General features: G+C 40.6%; 1 protein-coding gene across 8 annotated transcripts in view; it reads left to right on the forward strand.

The window, feature by feature from the left end:
- Positions 1 to 22,183, forward strand: part of tjp1b (tight junction protein 1b) — a 31,161-nt gene that overhangs the window by 3,791 nt on the left and 5,187 nt on the right. For 3 of the 8 annotated variants that reach the window (XM_033967626.2, XM_055222287.1, XM_055222288.1), the window contains exons 2-24: positions 10,263 to 10,319; positions 10,494 to 10,618; positions 10,702 to 10,804; positions 10,991 to 11,300; positions 11,745 to 11,851; positions 13,357 to 13,525; positions 13,877 to 14,021; positions 15,140 to 15,273; positions 15,718 to 15,823; positions 16,005 to 16,155; positions 16,809 to 16,917; positions 16,997 to 17,216; positions 17,405 to 17,589; positions 17,667 to 17,762; positions 17,851 to 17,933; positions 18,011 to 18,221; positions 18,297 to 18,397; positions 18,483 to 18,833; positions 18,986 to 19,204; positions 20,122 to 20,976; positions 21,220 to 21,311; positions 21,664 to 21,879; positions 21,946 to 22,076. In XM_033967626.2, the coding sequence (XP_033823517.1) occupies positions 10,272 to 10,319; positions 10,494 to 10,618; positions 10,702 to 10,804; positions 10,991 to 11,300; positions 11,745 to 11,851; positions 13,357 to 13,525; positions 13,877 to 14,021; positions 15,140 to 15,273; positions 15,718 to 15,823; positions 16,005 to 16,155; positions 16,809 to 16,917; positions 16,997 to 17,216; positions 17,405 to 17,589; positions 17,667 to 17,762; positions 17,851 to 17,933; positions 18,011 to 18,221; positions 18,297 to 18,397; positions 18,483 to 18,833; positions 18,986 to 19,204; positions 20,122 to 20,976; positions 21,220 to 21,311; positions 21,664 to 21,879; positions 21,946 to 22,076 (4,267 nt within the window). In that variant the 5' untranslated portion in view covers positions 10,263 to 10,271. The remainder of the gene's footprint in view (positions 1 to 10,262; positions 10,320 to 10,493; positions 10,619 to 10,701; positions 10,805 to 10,990; positions 11,301 to 11,744; positions 11,852 to 13,356; positions 13,526 to 13,876; positions 14,022 to 15,139; positions 15,274 to 15,717; positions 15,824 to 16,004; positions 16,156 to 16,808; positions 16,918 to 16,996; positions 17,217 to 17,404; positions 17,590 to 17,666; positions 17,763 to 17,850; positions 17,934 to 18,010; positions 18,222 to 18,296; positions 18,398 to 18,482; positions 18,834 to 18,985; positions 19,205 to 20,121; positions 20,977 to 21,219; positions 21,312 to 21,663; positions 21,880 to 21,945; positions 22,077 to 22,183) is intronic. The other 5 variants (XM_055222286.1, XM_055222292.1, XM_055222289.1 and 2 more) reach the window with 3 other exon arrangements.

The following is a 22,183-nucleotide window of genomic DNA, read 5'->3' on the forward strand; positions in this document are numbered from 1 at the left end:
CCAGTTATGTGTGGAATCTGTCACCAGTGCCGGCCCAGAGCCGTGAGGGATGTAAATTTAACTCTGGATCTGTTGCCCGCGGTGACCGTGTGACTGTCAGACCTGTCCCAAACCATCATTATCCAGCTCCTGATAAGTGCATGTCTCGACCTGCACAGCCTGGGTTCAATCCTGGGGCCATTTATACAGAGGTAAATTTATCTATGTGCAGTTTTGTTGGACTAATCCATTCTGTTGAGATATTGATATCAACCCCAAAAATCACGTAATTCTGGTAATTATTTTAACTTGTTATGAATTATTTTCCCCAGTCTATTAAACTCATACTCTACTCTCATACTCTCTATTGTTCTTGTAATAGTAAGGCTGAAAAAAGCATTCTTGTAGAAAATGGTTACATACAAATTTGTAATGATTCTATAATTGGCTGTCTGGTCTATACTCTTTAATAATCTGAACTGTTAAGTGTAATTGATGTAAAATTTCCAACTAGACCAACTATAGATTTTAGGTCATATTATCCAGGCCTTGTTGATGTCCACTGTTTCTTGTTCATACAGGAGGTCATGTGACATTAAGCTTAGCCACTGCAAAATTGTAGCTTGTTTAAAATCTTACTGAACTAAACAAGAAATGAAAGGAACACATCTTTACAGTTTTTTTGCTTTGTTTTTCATCCCAGTGGTTTTCTGCTCATTAAAATGGTTGGCCCACATTGTACGATGCTTCAAATTGCCTTGGGCTGAATTTCTATAGTGAAACATTCAGTCTGCTCCTTTGTAGAAACATAGTAGTCTAGTCTCTGATCATTGTCTTAGGGCCTATATTACAGAAAATTGATTGTTGTGATCTTTAAATCATGGTATAATGTTGTTGCCTCATTGAAAATATACCTAGAGTTGTTTTTTGTTCCATTCAGACATGTATGTTTTATTAATCCTTTATTATTAGTATATCTACATCTCCAAAAATGCTCTGTTCCACCTTGTGACATCTTGTAATGGCAGTTTTCAAGTCAACAGCTACCTTTTACCTTTAGAGATGATGGGCAATTTCAGGGCTGAAAATACCCAAATGATTCTAGTGAAGGTGTATGGGATTCAAAACACAGTGGAGTGCTTCTTGTATTACCAAATGACATCAAAAGGTGGAACAGAGTGTTTTCTGTTTGAGAGAAGAACTCAGCCCAAATATGCAGGGTTTGTTAAACATGTGTGAATGAAACAAAACACAACTCGGGGTTTATTTTTGATGAGGAAACATTATAACATAGATCAGAAAATAGTGTAATATAGACCCTTTTAAATACAGATGTGAACACAGATGAAACATGACCAGCTCTCCTTTTAGTCAAATAAAAGGGTTATTTGATGCCACACTTCAAATGTGTCTATTCAGTCGTTCATTTTTCATAACTGTTGATCTTATTGATAGAGGAGCTGAAGGTTACCAGTTCTCGACTGTCACTTCAAACTCAAATCAATAAATCTTTAGACAGCCATTAAATAATCGCATGTTGCTGTAGTATTTGTGCTGGGATGATGGATTTCCTCGGCCTACCTCATGGAGAGTGGAAAATCACCCTCTCAACTTCTCACTTGTCCACTTTATTCTCAAGTGATTTATTGGGTGCAGCTCAGTAACGCTGTTAGCAGGTGTAGTGGTGGTGTTGTTGTCTTGGAATGACTGTCACAAAATGGCTACATGTATCTATCAAACTGTTGTTGATATTGAATTACAGCTGTAGGAAAAGATGATATGATAGAGTAGGTATTTTTCTTATTGCCTTGGTCATGATTGTAATTTAATCAAAATTCATAATGATTTGATATGTTTTTGTTTTTTGTTTTATTTTATTTTATTTGCTATATGAAAATATAAATGGAAAAAAAAAATGAAAGTACACATTGACAGCAGTATTATGCCATTAAAAGTAGGGACGTTTTTTTTACTCGATATTTGTCTTGCTGTTGTGGCCGATAACTAGTATTTGCAGATACATGTTGCACTAAAGACAAACTGGAAATGAAAAGTGTACACAAACACTATGGAAGTGCAGAAAAAATATTTGCACCATATATCAGCAAAATTTTCAATATCAGACCATTACCATATCTAGTTTAAGGTGCTGGTCAATCAGCACGCAGAATTCATTCGTAACATAGAAATTTTGCACATGAATAAATTGGGATCTTTTAGATGTATTGAAGTGTGTTTTCCACAGATATTCAACTATACATCATGTCTTTAAATCACTAGAATTTTAAAATAAAAACACTCAACACATACATTTTCAACTGTATGCTATAGGCCTGTAGTGTCAATAATGCACAAATCTAGCCCATCTTGTATTGCTTAGTGTTCATTGAGCGACATTGTGACTTTCAGGGAGCTGTCATTGACCCTCGGATTGCATTATGCCGGGATTGCAGCAGCCCACCTGGGGGAGGGGTGTAACAGTGTCCCCCATGCAGAGCTCTGATAGATGGTTGGGATACGGCGCGGTGAGGGTTAAGTCCGGTACAGCACTTTACACTGCGGATGGATGCTCGCTAGAACAGAGGAGCCCCATGCTGTAGCGTACTGCAGATCCTGCACACAACTCTGCCAAGGCGCTAGGATCTGCTCGCATCTTAACGGCCATCAAAAAGAGCTGAGGAAGAGAGAGGTTTTGATGAAAGATGTGTGTAGAGAGAGGGGCAGAGGAGTGTTTGGGGCAGAGGAGACTTCAGGGCGTAGCGATGGTTCGCTAACCTTTCACCTGTGCTTGTAATTTCACCGTAGCTAAGAATAGAGCCGGGAGGAGGGGGCTTCGATTGGTCAGGTTTTGGGATGGTTGATGTGCGTCTGAAGGATTTTACAACTCAGGTCGGAGTCGCTTTTGTCATCTGCCTTCCAAGATGAAATTATGTAAGTACAACTAAATTCCAGCTTACTTTAAAATGCTTTGGAAATTTGCTTTTTACTAAGTCTTACTAGCTGTCATTAGCAAGTGGCTTTAATACCACAAGTAATGGTCCTCTACATACTATCTGTGCGATAGTATGTGCTCTGTGTCACTAGTGTCTCCTTGAGGACCTCTTGACTTGTGCTAAAACCTCTTGTGCTCATTACCATTTGAATATGTTTTCTGAGGGAGGCTAGTTTTAGCAGTTGTCAGCACTCTCCGGCACATCACTTTCAATCTTTGCTGTGATCAATCATTTTATTCCACTTGTTTGCCGCTCCACTGCCAGCAGCCACATAAAAGTATCTTCTCACATTTTGTCTCTGGCTGCAGTGACACTTGTAACTCGCTGCTCAAGCATTTGTGATTGATTGAACAAATTGTATAATGTTGTTGGATTCAGGGTTTGTTTATGTGACCAGATAACAGTCTCATCACATGTTTTAGTCTTACCGCAGTATTGGCAGATTTAATTGTTTCTTACTATACCTTTCCATATTGAGTACACTGTTTTAGTTATTTTAGGTATATATATATATATATAATAATGTGTCTGTGAAGGCATTGCATTTCACAAATAAAAAAAGACCATTTTGTTTGCAGAGGGAATAATTTTCAACCACTAGCCATATTCTAATTTAAATTTTCAAATACATTTTCCTATAATGCTGCAAGCCCCACAACCAGTTCAGGTCTTTGTTGCTGCTTGAATTTTATCTGGAGTCAGTGGGATACAGTTCCTTATAAGGTCAGTAAGTCTTATCTGTTGGGTGATGGCAGGAAATGCCCCACTGTACAGTAATCATCATGTCTTATCAGTGGGCCTTGCTTTGGTTAAGGGTCCCATATCTACATACCATTGCTGTCTGTCTTTGCTTGTATGCTTGCCAGATTGTATTGAAAAAATTGGTTTTCTGTTTTTGCTTATGTAACATTTCGATAATGGACACTGAGTTGTCTGTGATCTCAGTAGCATTTACTTGAACAAGAGGTTATTAAACGTACTGAAGTGCTGCAAGTTTCCCTTAAATCACTCTGTTGCAGCATCACAACGGCAGAATTAATGAGAGCTATTTTTAGAGAGCTGGTCCCAGAGCGGTCAAAATTGAATAAGGTTCTGCCTCACCCCTAAGCCACACTTCAGCATAAAATCCATTCTTCTACTTTCTGAATTGAACACTTTGCTAATATCGCCTCAAATGCCTCCAAGGAGCACTTATGTTTTTCTTTTTAATTGGATGAGAGTCTGGTCTGTGGTCTTCAATTTTAATGATGCTCCAAACAGAGTTTATTTAAAATTAAACAGTGTTTTAACTTTACTCTGTCTGGTTTGTTTTAGGCTGCATTTGTGATGACTCATTCAGCTGCTGGGGTTTTCTCCAAGGCACTAGAGATGTTTTACTCTTTTTAAGTTCTAACAGCTTAAAAGTTATTATTATAATCCTTTTTATACAAAGTTTTCTCAAAGCATTTCACTTCTTTATTCTTGCTGTAAGGCCAGTTGTCTAATTGTTTTCCACGATTATATTGAGCGCTTGTCACTGTCATACAGACAGTTAAGCAAGCCAGGCACTGGAACATGACAAAGTGAACTGGTGTAGTTTAGGGCTGCATCTATCCATTATTTTAGTAATCGCGTAAACTATCGATTATTTACTGCAATTAATCAAGTAATCTATACAATTTTTTAAGCTTTTATAAAGTATTCTTAAAAACATATTAGGGTGCTCTCACACTAGCCCAATTGAACCATGCAAAAGCATGGGTCACCCCTAAACAGCAGTACATTTGTCCAGTGCGCGTGCGAACAAACCGTGCCCAGGCACAGTTGCTCATGTACGCACACATGCCAGCCCTGTCTTGTGCACTGAGAGGATACAGGATAAGCGGAGAAAACTCACGCCAAATGTGTGCTCACCTTTTAATAAGGACTGTGGACAGACAGAAATTTTGAAGCCTCGTCTGCTGTTGTTCTCACTGCTCCACACTTTTTAATCCATAAACTCACGGTTGAGGGTATCACAGCAGGAGTCATATCAGTCTCACTATTTAGAAGATATTTCGTGCCACTGGACTTGTTTGTATGACATAAACAAACAGCATCCTGTGATGACATAACCAGGCCAGGTGTGAGTGTTGGCCATGGTTTTAACGAATTATTATAATTAAATGAATCATCAAGGCAATAAAATAAGAACTCCAAGCTTTTTAGTAATCAAATTAATCTAATTACTTCATTAGTTGTTTAGAGGTAAACAACAATTTGGATTACCAAATAGCATTTTGATTAAATTATTGGTTGAAGGTATGAGGAAATAATAAGGTGCATCAATGCCTTGTGTTGCTGGCAACATCTTCCTCCCAACATGCAGTGATTTGAATATTTCTCTCAGTAGAACTTTATGTAGTGATCATGTAGTAGTATTCATGTTCATTTTGGTTACCGTATTTTCTGGACTTTAAGTCGCATTTTTTTCATAGTTGGGCCAGGTGCAACATATACTCAGATGTGACTTTATATATGAAATTATTAAAATATATAATTTCACATCTTCATTATTGTCACACTGACAACCGCGCAAGGGCACTCTAGACTTGTGACCAGTATGACAGCCATGTGGAAGCTGCGCTTCATCTACTTCCGGAGTTGACGGAGTTCAGAAGCGACACCGAGGATGAAGAATTTAATGGATTCATTGATTTGGAGTGAGATCGAAACTAAACTTGTTAGCTTGTTTTTATGCTTTAGTTTTCTGATTAACTGTTAATATATTATGTTAACGTACCAGACACGTATTCAGTTCAGTTTGTTGTTTATTATTCGACTCTGGAAACATGGGTACCAGAGATAGACCGATATATCGGTTGGCTGATAATCTGGCTGATATTTGCCCTATTTAGTATATCGGCTATCTCCAGCCCAGGATGACATTTTGTTTGGGCCAACCAGATGCCTATCCGTATAAAGCTTTGTTTGAACACTTTAATGTGAAAAAGACACTGCACAAAACCTGAATACAAAATCATCCACAATCCGGTTTTACTACAAAGTGGATAAGAAAGCTATATAGTCATTTCAAATTATATATTTGGGAAAGATAAATCAACATCATGAGCAGATCAGCCATCGGTTGCGCTGAACTTTGAGTGATAGGTATCACATTGGATCTCTAAGCTGTACCCTGCTGATGTAACCTCTCCATTTTAGAAGTTCATTGGTGTATAATTATTTGGAGCACTATGTGGACCATGGTTTTAGAATGTCCCAGATCCCTCTTGTCCATTTTGCCCATTATGCTTCTGTCCCAAACTCTCAGCTGGGGGGGTCCATCTGTGCTTGGGTCTGTGTGCCTCGGTCTGGCTCCTGGTGCTGGGTGTAATCCCTCGAGCGTGGCCCAGGCGGAGTGCAGTGTGTCTGGGCTGTTGAGGCTGCCAGCCCTAGCTCTGGCCTGTAGAGCTTCTATTGGCATCATTCTTCTGTCTCTCTAAAGGATGGACCAAACATTTGAGCCTTTAAGCCTTTTCTTAGATGTTTGGAAAAAGTCTGTTTTCTAAGAGTCATCCCTTTTGTTACTTGATGTGACTAAGCAGCAGTGCTATCAGTATGTAATATAATGCTTAAAACTGACATCAATAATGGAGTAAATTATTCTTTAAAGTTGTTGCATCATGCATCTTTTTGTAGGGATTATGTGGCCTGAATTTACTTCACAAGTTTGCAATAACATCAATTTAGAGCTGTCTCAGCAGATTAGGTCACAAAATGATGGTTATTTCATTATAAACTGAATATTCACACTAAATGTTGCACTTGGCTCTGGCAGTCTTTCCTCTCTAACTTTGCAACTTTTTAGTCTGTGAACTTCTTCCAAAACAGATTTGCATTTAAAGAAGTTGTTGCTTTCGACATCAAGTGCTCCAGAGCTGACACTATGTACTCAGGCCACTGCATATGTGAAAGGCCTATAGTTGTTTTAAATTCGTGTGTTGTTTTAAAGCATCCACAGTTTGAGAGTTGAACCTTTCGACATGGCCTGGAAATGTCAGGCCTCTTGAACAACACCACGCTGTTCCCTCTCTGTTACCAGAGCAACACTCGACAGGAGGAGGAAGCACAATTACATCCTCTCCAACTGAAAGGTGTGTGGAGGAGAGCAAGCACACAAATGTAGCCTGCTTTGGTTCCCAAATTTTTGCACTAGTTCTTTTTTTGCTTTTGCTTTCTAGTTACCATTGAAAGTCATGTTTCCTTTTTATGTTATTAGCATGTTGAGATTTTTCTGCCAGATGCCATCCCTCGTGTTAATCTAGTGTTTCTTTTCGTGCTTCATGTAGCCAAGTTGATGAATGTTCCAACTGTTTTGCATTTGCCTACTTGTTTTTTTGGAGGTAAAGTGAAGGAGGCCATATTGAAATTATGTGCACTTTGAACTTGGTATAAGGACTAGAGAGACCTAGAGAAACACCAAAAATGTTTAGTGTCACGGGCGCTAGCGCTCGCGCTTCACAGCAAGAAGGTTCTAGGTTTGACTTCTGGGCTGCTCGGGCCCTTTTGTTTGCATGCTTCTACCCATGACTGTGCAATGGGTTTCCTCTGGTTTCCCCCATCAAGGTGCACAGCTCCGATACTGGTATTGGATATCGATGCAGATACTGAAAAATTAGCTGGATCAGATATTGGCTTCCAAATATTGGTTCAGCAGATATCCTGGTTGGACATAAAAAATGTAATACAACTATTTTCTATTGTAGTCGGCCCAGAGAGTCTCATATTATTGGAACTTTTATTTACACAAAGTTATTTTATGGTAACTTGAGGGATAAATGACGCATTTGAATCAGTTCTTTATTATTTTATTTTAGTTTAAAGGAAATAAATGCTGTTTTGTCTCTGCACTGGTATCTGTTAGTATCTGATATCTGCAGATACTTAAACTCATAGTACTGAAATTGGTATCTGAACTGAAAAAGCTGGATTGGTGCATCTCTAGCTAATAGTCTTGCCAAGCCTACCTCAAGATCTGGAGACTGGTCGTGGGAGCAGGACTGTGGCCCCCACTGCTTCTTTTAGGTTGCCCCAGCGGCATTCAAGGATGAACAGATTTCCCTGCGGGCACAATAGAGTGCCTTACCCTTAATATTATGGATTAATTGTTGTAGTCGCTAATGAATCCATAAAGAAGGTATTATGTTACAGTTGACATAAATGTGTTGTGTTGAATCAAATCTAATAAACACCTCTCTAGCACCTTTTCTCCCACCTCCCAACTTGTTTGCACGATTTGCCTCATGGAGCATTTTATGTTTGCTCTCTAAAAGCCAATAAAAGCCTAAAACACAGGAAACTGAACCTTGTTTCAATTTACACCTAATGTGGCATTTTTTTCCATCAGCACTTTCCTTCTGCTGATGGAGACAAAGGCATAAATAAGCCACTGCACAGAGTAAACTTTCCAGTTTCGAGTTTGTGCCAGTGATTCCAACAGTGTATTAATATTCCGATGTATTTTCCCTGGACCACAGGGAATTCCCTTGTTCAAACTTTGGTTCACCCTCCTGTCTGACATAAGCAGCTTTAGGAGATTGCCACTGTTGCTGCCAAGCCCGGACCGTCTGGGGCCACTTTTGGTGATTCATTCGGCTGCCCACATTCCCACACTGTTTTCACTTCACAAAACACATTAGGACAATGTCTTAGAAGCGAGGCTGAGGTGGTACAACAATGAAGACAGTACATTTTCAAGGACTGCTCAGTATGTATGCAAATAATCTCTATTAGGGCTACTGGAATGTTGAAAAAAAGTAATAGATTATTCGGGTTATAATTGACACACACAATTTGTTTATTATACCTTTTACAAAAATGCATAAGCTTCTTTTCTTTGGTCATGTTTTTTTTTAAATTATTATTAATCAGAATCGCTCACAATTAAAATGTAATTAATTGCACAGCCTGTATTGCTGGATAGATAACACAATAAATGCAAACTTTAAAATGATTACGTCCAAAAGTAAATTACACTATTCTATGTATATTTACATTCAGCACAGTATTGCAAATATCCCATGTTTCTCTAATGTAGTACCCAACTAGCATGTTCAATCCATCTCATGGACTCCATTAAATGTGTAATCAAACAAATTAATGTTGCATTGCATGTGTCCAACATTTTTGTATCATTATCACTTTGGGGACCACTAATGGACCACACCATTAGACCCTTGTCAGTTTAATTAAGTTGTAAATTAATTGCTAATAAGCAGAACTGACACATTACTGTTCCGAGACTTGCAGCAATGTCGTCTGGATGTCAAATCACTCTAACTGTTTTAAATAACAATCTATCTCCCTTCACTCAGCGTTTATTATGCTTTAATATAGAGCTTCATGAGAGCCACTGCCTGGTGAGCTTCTTGTCTAGAGTGTTGTAAGTGTCAGTGAAATAGCCCATGAAACGACATAAAATCAGAATGTTAAGAGCAGATACTTTAATCAAATTACATGAGAAATGGGGGTTACTGTGTTCAGTTGTATGACATAATAATCTTTCTCGAAGGAATGAATGTCATATATTTTACACAGCTATTGCACAGTGTATTGTGGCTGAATTATTAATCCAAATTTCATGCTTGTCCGAGGTGTTTAGAATGTTCGCTGTTGTGAACTAGTTTAATTTAAAATATAAATCACAATTAATTCCATACTATTTGCCTGAAACATGCCTTGTATCTAATGTGTTGAGGTGAAATGGCAGAGCAAAGGTGTGGTCTGTGGAGAGAGAGAGACTTTGTGAGACAGAGGACAGTGCTGACCTGACAGCCCAAGGAGCTGACCTTCATCGTCCCCTTTGCGGTCTTTAACACGACACAAGCTGCGTTTTAATTTCCAGACTTAGTGACAGAGTGACCTCGATGCATCCCAAAGTGTTTTTGTCATGACACTCATTGTATTCAGGCCCTAAAATGGACACAGAATAAAAGAGCAGCTTTGGACCAGCCCCTGCATGTTAGCTGTTGGTACTGTTAGTTTACCATCACTGAGGTGTGCTCTCTAGGAAGGTACTCATAGTGGAAGTTTACATTAAACAATGATGTGATCTTTATCCTTTATGGTTTTATTAACATTCCTTTTTCTATCTGGTTTAGTTTAAATTCTGCTGTTAAGAACATTTTAAATGGATAAAAATTGTTTTGCCAGAGATCCATACACATCTACGGTCATAGGCTTAATGCAAGAATGTTCAATAATACATGTCCTGGCCCTGACTTGTAATGTCATCTTATAAATGTAACCATTTCCTGTTTTATTTTATAGAGTGCAGCAATGGAGGAGACTGTCATTTGGGAACAGCACACAGTAACACTGCACAGGGTCAGTATCAAATCAATAAAAACAAGACCGTATGCCTTCTACATATTGCACTAGCACACCACACATGGATACAGTGGCAATTCCTTTCTAAGTGTTATTTTATTTTATGTATAATTGTCTTATTTTACAACTGGCAACCAAAATATGTTGTTTCTCATCGTACTTTGTTTGTAGGCACCAGGGTTTGGTTTTGGGATTGCCATATCAGGAGGTCGGGATAACCCTCATTTTCAGAGTGGCGAGACCTCCATCGTGATCTCAGATGTGCTGAAGGGGGGCCCAGCTGAGGGACTACTGCAGTGAGTTATTGCACCACTTTCTGATTGGTCATTTTTGTAATAAATTACTGACATAGACTCACCAAGTGTGTTGTGTCTCTCAGGGAAAATGACAGAGTGGTTATGGTCAATGCTGTGTCCATGGACAATGTGGAGCATGCCTATGCAGTCCAGCAGCTTCGCAAGAGCGGGAAAATTGCCAAAATCGTGAGTGTCATTCCCCTATCACATCTCTCTCAACTCTGTGAGGAAATGAAGTTAGAGCTGGTGTGAATCGATAATCACTTGAGTTGTGCTGTGCTGTACAAATGTCCTTTTATTTGAGAAGATTGATCCTGATTTATTATAAATGACTCGATGTCAGGCTGATCTCATCTCTTTGTTTTCCACTAGACAATCAGACGGAAAAGGAAGGTTCACGTCCCAATGGGTCGACTCGGGGAGAGGGAAACCATGTCTGAGCACGATGAAGAGGAGGACAGCTATGATGAAGAGATCTACGAGACGAGGAGTGGCCGCAGCGGGGCCTACAGCATGGGGGCTATGGGTAGGCGCAGTGGGCGGAGCAGCGGGCGACGGGACAGGGAACGGGAACGTAGTGCTTCACGAGAGAGGAGTCTGTCGCCACGCACAGAACACCGCTCGCACAATCTGCCCCCACGCCCCTCCAAGGTCACTCTCGTCAAGTCCCGCAAAAATGAAGGTGAGGCTCGTAATGTCGGGGAATATGCAGAGACAAAGTACTTTATTAAGTAGGGAAATAATTTTCTCTAAATATAAACTCTGTCGATCTAGTGCTAATGTCCAGGCTAAATACTAAACTAATAGTGGCATACATTACCTTTTCAGTGGATGTCTGTGTCAAATTAGATTTTAACTTCTCTATTTTCTCATCTGTTCCCTCCCTCTCAAGTTTAGATCCAACTAAAGTCAGTATTGGTGAACTGCCAAAATAAACAAAACTTGCTCGTCCGTGCATAATCTTAAAGTAACTCTGGGAAATCTAAGTAAAAGCGCAATTAATCTTCTTAAATCAGTAGCATTAATCCCAGCTGGGGCAGGATTGGACATCTCAGCCAGAGGATGTCGTGTAAACCCTGTGCTAACGTGCTAACATGCTTTTTGTTGCTGTCGTTAACTCTGTAAGCAGAATATGGCCTGCGCCTGGCCAGCCACATCTTTGTCAAGGACATTTCCCCTGAGAGCCTGGCAGCCCGGGACGGCAACATCCAGGAAGGAGATGTTGTACTCAAGGTGAGGGTTGACAAGGCGTTCCACAAACACTGAAATGTTTGATACAAGAATGTTTTTGTTTTTTTCCCCATACTCTTTTGTTTTTGTGGGTGTCACAAATTCAATATTGCAGCTATTTCTATTTGGCACTTAAAAGGTAGCGCTTTCTAAAGGGTATTTTTGTTCATCTTTGATTTCCAGAGGAACAATTTCAAACAATCACAGCATGTTTTTACATGAATACACATGCTGATTACTCCCTTACGCTGACTGGGCCATTGACTGCATACAAGCATAATTAGGGGTGCGGTAAATTAGTGTTGTATGATGTTCTATTCATGAGTGAGTTTAACTGCATATAGAGTAAGGCTGTCAATTTTAGTGTGCTATTATTACATTAATGCAAATGTTTTTTTTTGTTTTTTGTTATGCAAATTAATCACATGCTAATTTTTGCGTTCCCTGCACTCCAACTTCAGTTGAATTTGAGGAGACCGGCGAGCGGTTCATACAAAAACCAGTGAGTTCAAGTTTAGAGTGAGGTCCAGGTTAGACTGCGCTTTGCTGCGTTTGATTCTGCAGGTTTTGAGCCTCTCCTCTGCTGCTGTGTGTGTGCGGGCCAGCAGAGGACAAGAGGCATGTGTGTGTTTACCTCATGCACGCAGAGCAGGAGGATCCGAGCAGGGTGTCCGTTCTGAGCCCTGCCTTCCTGTGTTGTGTCTCCATCTTAAAATCCCAGAGCATGTTTGAAAAATGTCTGTTTTTTTTGTTTTGAAAATAAGCAAAACAATAGCCTTCCAAGAGTATGATGTTTTCTACAAGTTCCACTGTTTAAGATGTCAAGGCTCCTCTAGTATAACGAATACTTCCTTAGCGTCTCTTGCACAATAAAAGTCTCTATATTTTCACTGCAGCAAGAGTGAGACAGCAACACGACTCATTACTGTGTTGGAAAGTTTGACAGTAGAGCCATACCAGTGTAGATCACATGTGTCCAATTCAAGGCCCGTGGCCCAAATGTGACCCTCCACATCATTTTATATGGGTAAATTCAAAGGTAGGATGATCTTAAAATGTCATTTTATCAGGAGATACACAGTTACACAGCCATATTTTTACATCTAGGCAAATGCATATGCAATGTTTGTAACTCGAATAAATAATAAATACAGAAACAGTTAATTAACAAGTTAAAAGAGTTAGTTAGATTTATTTTTTATCTGGCCCTTTGAGGGGCCATTTTGCTGATGTGGCCCTTGGTGAAAATGTGTTTGACACCCCTGGTGTCGATGAATGAGTGCTGATGACGATAAAGAATTGGACATATCATAATATCACTACTTCACATTATCACAGTTAGGCCTACATGAGATACAAGATATTTGAGATGTGAGTTAATTCAGGACAATCATGTTATTAATCACAATTTATTTAAAACATAATTGATTGACAGCCCTAATATGAATGCTTTTTTTTTGTTTTTTTTAAGCTTATAAGTGACTAAGGTCTTTTTCTGATTGCTCCAGATAAATGGCACAGTGACCGAGAACCTCTCCTTGATAGACGCCAAGAAGCTGATAGAAAGGTCAAAGGGCAAGCTAAAAATGGTGGTTCAGAGGGACGACCGAGCGACCCTGCTCAACATCCCTGACCTCGATGACAGCATTCCTTCAGCCAACGCCTCAGACAGAGACGGTGAGTGCAGCATTGGCTCTAAGTGGTAACAAGCCAGCACACACTGTCAAATGAGTGAAACAGGTCTGATATTTTGAATTGGAAAATCAAGAATTCACATTTGTGAAATGACAAAGGAAGACCTCCAAAATCAAGAGCTGGAGCTCTTTGCAAACAAACGGTACAATTGGAATGTGTATGACTAATTTGGATATTTGCTTTTTAATCAAAATCTAAATGTCAAAGTCCGAATCTGAATTTGTCCATGATATGATACTTTTTGATCTGATATGTACATATCTTTACTGTTTTCTGCAATCTCTAAGATTCGCTAACTTACATTTAATTACTCTCAACTACTTTTATCCCCAGACATCTCAGATATCCATTCGCTTGCCTCAGATCATTCCAATCGATCACACGAACGGCATCGAAGCAGCCGCTCCCGCTCTCCAGACCGACGCTCCGAGCCCTCTGACCACTCCAGACACTCCCCTCCACAAATCAGCAACGGCAGGTACAAAATGCTTGCTCAATTGTTCACCCATTGTATTTCAGATTCCTCAGGTAATTCACATGAATCTACACAAATTTTATTCACCTCCATAACATAATATTATTTCGAGCCTAGCAGAGACGAAAACTTTCATAAAACTGTTGTTGTTGTGTTGTATTGGCATAGATGCTATTGTTTAATTTCATGTGATTCTAGTCTTGAGTTCAAGTTTGACACATTCATTTTGTAGTGTTCAAAGAAAACTAAAGCACATATTTTATTAAGCTGAGTTGATTTCAAACTGGTTGTCAGTCTTTACCTCATGTTGCAGGAAGCTGGCATCAAAAGCAGGCACTTTTCGAGGAACTGCTTTTTCCCCCTACCAACCTTCTTTAAAGGGGCTTTCATTGTTCTTACTGGGTACATACTTTTTGCCAGAATAAGCCAAGTGCAAGAGTGGACCAAATTTATTCCCTCAAAGTTACAAGTAAGCATTGATCATTGTTCACTTTCATCAGATTTTTGACACCAAAATGATTAATTGTTTTAGATCAGCAGTTCCCAAACCTTTTGCAGTCATGTACCCCCTGAGCACTCTTGTGTACTTGAAGAAAATGTTTGGACATCGTAATAATTTTTTTATGTAAAGCACGTGCATCACATTCAGACTCCTAAACCTTATCAAATAAGACAAGATGGCAATTTCAGTTCTATTTATTTTTGTAAAGCTCAAAATCACAACAACAGTTGCTTCTTAGGGTTTAACAAGATCTTTGATTTAACCAACAGAAAGTGAGTTAAATAAATGAAACAGACATTGGTCAATAAAACATACAAATTAACATCCATAGAGAACAAGCTAATTTTTGGTCATTCCACATACCTTAGGGAGTACCTGTACCACACTTTGGGAACTAGCAACCTGAGTCACCTGAAGCCCTACATTTTTTTTGACACCAGTACAATGTTATGACCTCCAGGTTTGAGGTATCATGTCAGCCCGTGTTTATATGGACGAGAATATGGCGGTGTGGTTGTGTGCTGTCAAGATGTTCTTGTAGAGCTCGGGGCAAGAAGCAACATCTCCACAATACACTATTTATAACTAACATATTGTCTTTCATCTTTCATTTCTCCAGCCACAGAAGTCGTGATGACGAGCGCATCTCAAAGCAATCCTCTACACCAGCCAAGCTTTCAGAGGAGGTTTCCCTGCCCAAACCCAAGGAATCTGCAGTGACCAGAGAGGACAAGCAGCTTCCACCGCTCCCAGGTAAAGGCAACTCACTAAGACCACTAAACTAAATATTAATGTGCTGTTCAACATTAAAAAATAAACACTACTGTTCCAAATCAGCGGGTTACATAAAAGAAATCCTTTCTGCCCTTTCTAAGAGGCACAAGTACAAAAAGTTGACTCCAGACGCCTGCTGAGCCTGGCTCAGTTCACCCGGAGCCAAGTGAAAATAAACCATGAGTTGATTGAGTCTGACGTCCCTGTGCAGCTTGGGGGGTTCTGCTGCTTTACTCTGTGACCTCTGCTCAGGATATTTTGTGTGTGCTCACAGTGGCCAAGACTGGGACTAAGGCTTATCTAAAGGAATGATTGTAGTATTTGCTTCATGCTAACTTCCCTTAGCCTCCGAAATCAGCATTAGCTTAGCTCGGCTCAGTTTTGTTTTTGTAATTTTACACACACACATTTTTTCATTCACAGAACCCAAGCCGGTTTATGCTCAGCCTGGACAGCCTGATGTCGATTTGCCAGTCAGTCCCTCTGACGCTCCTGTGCCAAGTGCTGCCCACGATGACAGCATCCTACGGTAAACATGCTTTATGGATATCGGAAAAATGTTTTAGTGCTTCATGTTTAAATACACCAAATACACTCAAGTTAATACTGCAAAAATAATTTATTCAAGAAGTCTCGGTGTGACTATGTTTTGGAAAAGGAAGTGTCAAAAGTGACGTGAACCACAGTGTTGTGTCCAATCCCATTGTCAGGCCGAGCATGAAGCTGGTGAAATTCAAGAAGGGGGAGAGTGTTGGACTGCGGCTTGCTGGAGGGAATGATGTGGGCATCTTTGTGGCTGGAGTCCTGGAAGAGAGCCCTGCTGCTAAAGAGGGGCTGGAGGAGGGTGACCAAATTCTCAGGGTGAGACGGTTTTGCTACATTCACAGTTTAGCAAACAAATCTGCAACTCATAGATGGTTAAGTGAGTGAAGGAAAAACACTACATTAAAAGGTTACAATTTCTCATGTGTGTACTTTTTTTTATTTCTTTGAGGTTTCAGCAGTGATGCCCTGATGGTCATTTGAAGCTTTATTTTATTATCTTAGTTTTATAGTCAGATGGTGGCTCCCAAATTCCACAATCACTTCTTGGGTCCCTTAACAGTAACCTAGGAAACGCTGACAAGAATCTTGTTTTTTCTTGTTTACTTTGTTTAAACACCTCACAGCCATATATCATGTTGTTTGCACCTCCCTTTCCTTTCTTTAGGTATAATGGCTTGAGCTGTTGCAGCCCCATAAACTCTACCGTTACAAAGGCAGGCACAGAAAGAACCGGCTGTATAAATCTTGCATCTAAAAGCAGTGGTTGTCAAGCTATGGCCCTAAAACATTTCACTATTCAAAATTCATTCTTATTTGAAGACAAAATATTGAGAAATACATGTGCCATTGTTGTTGAATATTTTTAAGTGGGCCACAATAAAAATGTCAGGGTAAAATCTGGTTCAGACTAGTTGGAAAAAGACTACTAAGCATACAATGTTTGTTTGTTTTTCTATCTGAAACTATAGGTAAACAATGTAGATTTTGCAAACATAATCAGAGAGGAGGCTGTGCTCTTCCTCCTGGACCTTCCTAAGGGTGAAGAAGTCACCATTTTGGCTCAGAAGAAAAAAGATGGTAAGGGAAATATTAAGGAATGCAACAATTTGTGTATTTTTAGTTTGTTTGTTGATATACTTTGCATTGTTTTTTGTAGTGTACCGCCGGATAGTGGAATCAGATGTTGGGGACTCATTTTATATCCGTACGCACTTTGAATATGAGAAGGAGTCACCGTACGGGTTAAGCTTTAACAAGGGTGAGGTGTTTCGTGTGGTGGACACTCTTTACAATGGAAAGCTTGGTTCCTGGCTGGCCATTCGCATTGGGAAGAATCATCAGGAGGTGGAGAGGGGGATCATTCCCAACAAAAATAGGTACCACTCTCAATGATGTTTTATTTTTAATATGATATGCCTTTTAAGGCTTAATAAGTCTGTAATCAGACACAATTTGTAATGGTCTGCTTCAGACAATGACACTGTTATAAATGTGTTTAATTATAGAAGCAATTTATAAGTAATTTGTTTTGTGTGATTGAACAGCCTCACCTTTTGTCTTACAGAGCAGAGCAGCTTTCCAGTGTGCAATACACACTTCCTAAAACAGTAGGGGGCGATAGGGCAGACTTTTGGAGGTTTCGTGGTCTTCGCAGCTCAAAGAGGAACCTGAGGAAAAGTAGAGAAGATCTATCATCCCAGCCAGTGCAAACAAAGTTCCCAGCGTATGAGCGAGTAGTGTTAAGAGAAGGTGAGGTTTTGTTTTTCTAAAAGACTACTTTATTATTATTATGGCTTTGCATCATGAGATTTGTATATCTTTCTCAGCTGGTTTCCTCAGACCTGTTGTCATTTTTGGGCCTATTGCCGACGTTGCAAGAGAAAAATTAGCTCGAGAAGAGCCAGATCTTTTTGAGCTTGCAAGTACGTGTTAGCATAACCATGACCATATTTTGAGTATTTTATAAATGACAATGTATTCATTAAAGTTGCTTTTTGTTTTTATATTTAGAGAGTGAACCAAGAGATGCGGGAACAGACCAGCGAAGTTCAGGCATCATCAGACTCCATACCATCAAACAGATCATCGACAGAGTAAGTAGTAGAACTCCATATTGATAACAATAAATACACTTAAATATGCACATTATTTTAATGTGTTTGACTTCTAGGACAAACACGCAGTACTGGATATAACGCCAAATGCCGTGGACAGACTGAACTATGCTCAGTGGTACCCTATTGTAGTCTTCCTAAATCCAGACAATAAGCAAGGCGTGAAGAACATGAGGACCAGGCTATGTCCTGAGTCCAGGAAAAGTGCCAGAAAGTTGTATGAGCGGGCTATCAAACTGAGGAAAAATAATCACCATTTATTCACCAGTGAGTAGACTTATTGAAGAGCTATGGATTTATGTTGCTGTGGTCTGTCTTGCTTAAAAATCTTTTGCTCTACAGCTACTATCAACTTGAATAACATGAATGATGGTTGGTATGGAGCACTAAAAGAGACAATTCAACAGCAGCAGAACCAACTTGTGTGGGTTTCTGAAGGCAAGGTAATATACTACAGAAAATGTTACACATAAACATATGTCTCAACTAAAGGGTGGTCTGATTTGTGATGCCCTCTTCTGTCCTCAGGCCGATGGCACAACAGAAGATGACCTGGACATTCATGATGACAGGCTGTCATACCTGTCAGCACCAGGCAGTGAGTACTCCATGTACAGCACGGATAGCCGCCACACATCGGACTACGAGGACACAGACACAGAGGGCGGGGCCTACACTGACCAGGAGTTGGACGAGACTCTAAATGATGAGGTGGGGCTGCCTACAGAACCTGCCATCACCCGCTCCTCTGAGCCCGTCAGAGAGGACCCCCCTGTGATCCAGGACACCCCCGGTTACCCTGGATACCAACACCCGGTGACGCCTGACGCCGCCAGTCGAATTGACCCTGCAGGCTTCAAGTTGGCTGCTCCACAGCAGGTAATGTGTATGTGGACTCCTGCAATGAGCCAGTGAAACATTACATATAAACCTACTGATGATGTCTGTTTGCTAAGTTTGTTAGGTCAATAGTTTTGGGGTGAACTCTTCTTTAGGGTGTATTATAAATGTCTGTTAACAATACTTCACAGCAGGATGAGGCTGCTCTACCTTTGCCCGCGCTGCCTCCCCCGATGGCAGCGCCCCTTGCAGTCGATCAGCCTGTAGAGCCAGAGGAGTCCTGTGCTGCAGCTCCTCAAACTGAGTCCCTTAGCAGCCCCAGCCCTGCCCCTGAGCTCATTCAGCCCCTTCCACCACCTCCACCTCCACACGAGCCCCACCCGTCTGGACTGCCCGGTCCAGAACCTAAGGTACCCCGGACCGGGCCTGGGCCCCAGCCTGCCTTTAACTGCCTGTCTGTCGCACATGCTTTCCACTCGCTCTCTGCATGACACGCCCACACTGTGTGCCTCACTGAGCTCACCGTGTGCCTCTGGCTCCCAGAGAAAGTGGTCCACCTGCACCGCAGTGGGCTGGGAGTCCAGAAGGACTGGTACATCGGAGTCTTTGACCGGGACGAAGACATCCACCAGCCCTAACTACTGCTCTACTTCCTTTGCATGGCTCCTAATGTTTTGGGTTCCTTTCAGCTTTAACTCTGTAGATGAATATAGCAGCACTTCGGTGGTACCTTAGTTGTAGATGTGTTGTTTGTTGTAGTGGCAGTAGTTAGACTTTGCATTAGATGCAAACTGAATGTTGGTTGCATGATGAAAGATAACCTGCAGACAGTGCCATATATTTTATCAAGTAAACCTCCCTATGGAAAAAAAAACAACTTTTATTTGTAGACTAGACACTAGGCCTCTTTTTTTGAATGGTAATAAACCAACTCTCTTCATAGGAAGTACTTTGACCCTGCTGTCTACAGGCTACACATCATACGTTTGATATGAGGCCTTTCAGAAACACAAAAATGACTTAAATTATTTAATACTTAATGACTAGCTTATTTAATTAATTTTTTTTTTTAATCTGTTGAAAGGCGTCGTGTCAAACAAGCATTCAGAACAGTTTTCTAAGAACAATATTTGCTTGTGTAATTTGCACTTACATGTTACATATATTAATGATTAAAGGATTTTTTTTATATATATATATAAGAATTGTGTTCAAATAAGACCATCAGTAATTTGCTATTTATAAGACTTCCTTTTATATTTATTAAGGCTAACATTTTATACTGTATATGTTGCATATTAATTTCTGTATTGTTGCCTTTTTTCAGATGTACAAGAAAGACCTGTACAATATGGAAGACCCGGTTCGAATTAACCATGGCATGAAGCAGTCTCTGAGCTATAGTCACCAGCCGACGACTTATCAGGACAAACAGCCATACCGCGAGTACGACCACCCGCCTTTCGGCTATGATGGGGGCGGCTACACAGAACCAAAGCCTCACAACTCTGACTCTCACCTGCACTACGACAACAGAGTGCCTCATTTCAGCGAGCAGTGGCCCCCTTATGACCAGCAGACCTCACAGCCCTCGGGGTACCAGCCTCCAGCCCACCAGCAACCTCTGGCCTACAGCCCCCGGTCCCCCTATGAGGACGGACCAGCCCGGGACTATAGCCCCACTCAGCCACGCTACGATGACTCCTCTCCCATGGGCTACGATGGACGGCCCCGCCACAGTAAATCTGGGTCTCTCCGTTATGACGAACCCCCTCCCCCTCCTCCCCCCTCGTACGATGCTCGCTCTCCGTATGACACAGAACCTCATACATTCCCCATCAACTCTCCCCGCTCTCCAGAACCACCCAAACAGTATTATGGCGACACAGGGCTGAGGTCTGCTTACATGCCGGGCCCAAACAACCGGCCGTACAAACAAGGAATGCATGAAGCAATGATGAACTCCGAACCTCCGCTGCCCCCTCCTCCCAACCTAGAGTCCTTACCATCTCCGAGTGAGCCGGCGGTCACACCTAAACCTCTGCCCCCTCTCCCTAGAGAAGAGGAAGACGACCCTGCTATGAAGCCCCAGTCAGTGCTCAACAGAGTCAAGATGTTTGAGAACAAGCGGTCAGTCTCTATGGACAGGGCTAAAGATGGGATTGAATCCTCAGCACTCCGGGTGAGAGTTTGATTGTTACATATCAGGCTGTTTTTCTAATTTGATTAAGTCAATCATTTACTTATTTACTTTTACATATTACATAAAACCATGGGAAGAAAAAACAAATGAAATTTGTTTATTAATTTGTTAATTAAATAAATAAAAATAATTCTTGTAGTTGTGTATCCTCTTCCTAAATAACCATAAAATCTTTAATTTGGACTAATAATAGAAGCACTAAAGCTGGCCTCTCTCTTCCAGCCTGCAGATGTTCCTAAACCTGTGAGTGCACCTGGCCCAGTCTTCAAAGCCAACTCCCTGAGCAACCTGGAGCAGGAGAAGTCCACCTATAGGTATACAGTCCTCATTACAGCATGCACACAGCACAGCAGAAGGGGGGCAGGAGGAGCTGAAGGACAAGCTTCTACACTGCTCCATCCAGTGGCAGAAAGCTGAATGACAGCAAGAATTTGTGAAGTCAATTGTATTCAGCAGAAATTTGCATTGGAATGCAGTAGTGATTTACCATTTAATATTTTTGTTGTTCATTTTCTTACAATGTTAGTGAAATTATATTATTATTATTATAATTTTGGCACTTTTATGTTGTAAGGTGTTTTAAATTCACTAACCTAAAAAACCAAGTTGAATGACGTGATGTTGTTACATTATGTTTTTATTAATCCTATTCGTCACTGTGTGCAGGACTCCCGAGCCCCAGAAACCTCAATCAAAACCTTTAGATGATGTAGCACGCACCAATCACTATGACGCAGATGAAGATGAAGAGTATTACAGGAAACAATTGTCTTATTTTGATCGACGAAGCTTTGACAGCAAAGCCATGGGACAGCCTGCCCCTGGCATCAACCGCTTCCATGAACTGCCCAAACCAGCTCACCTCTCCTATCCATACAATAGGTAATGTATTAGATACTGTAGCTGTACCATTATCAAAAAAGGATTTCCTTACACTGTCTTTTTCAGAGTGGAGTCTGTAGAGAAGCTTAATCCAGTGGAGAAGAGATATGAACCTATGCCTCAAATCAGCCCCTCCTCACAGTATGCTGCTCCAATGGTCCCACCAAATACTTTGCCTAAACTCAGCCCAAATGAAGGTAAACAAGGTTTAATGGCAGAACTCAGTTCTTAGCCTGTGTCTCCTTTATAAATGTGGATAGTTTAACAAGGTTATGTTCGGAATAGCGTCAGGTGTAAAAATATA

Source organism: Periophthalmus magnuspinnatus, chromosome 6, assembly GCF_009829125.3.
Source record: "Periophthalmus magnuspinnatus isolate fPerMag1 chromosome 6, fPerMag1.2.pri, whole genome shotgun sequence".
NCBI lineage: Eukaryota > Metazoa > Chordata > Actinopteri > Gobiiformes > Gobiidae > Periophthalmus > Periophthalmus magnuspinnatus.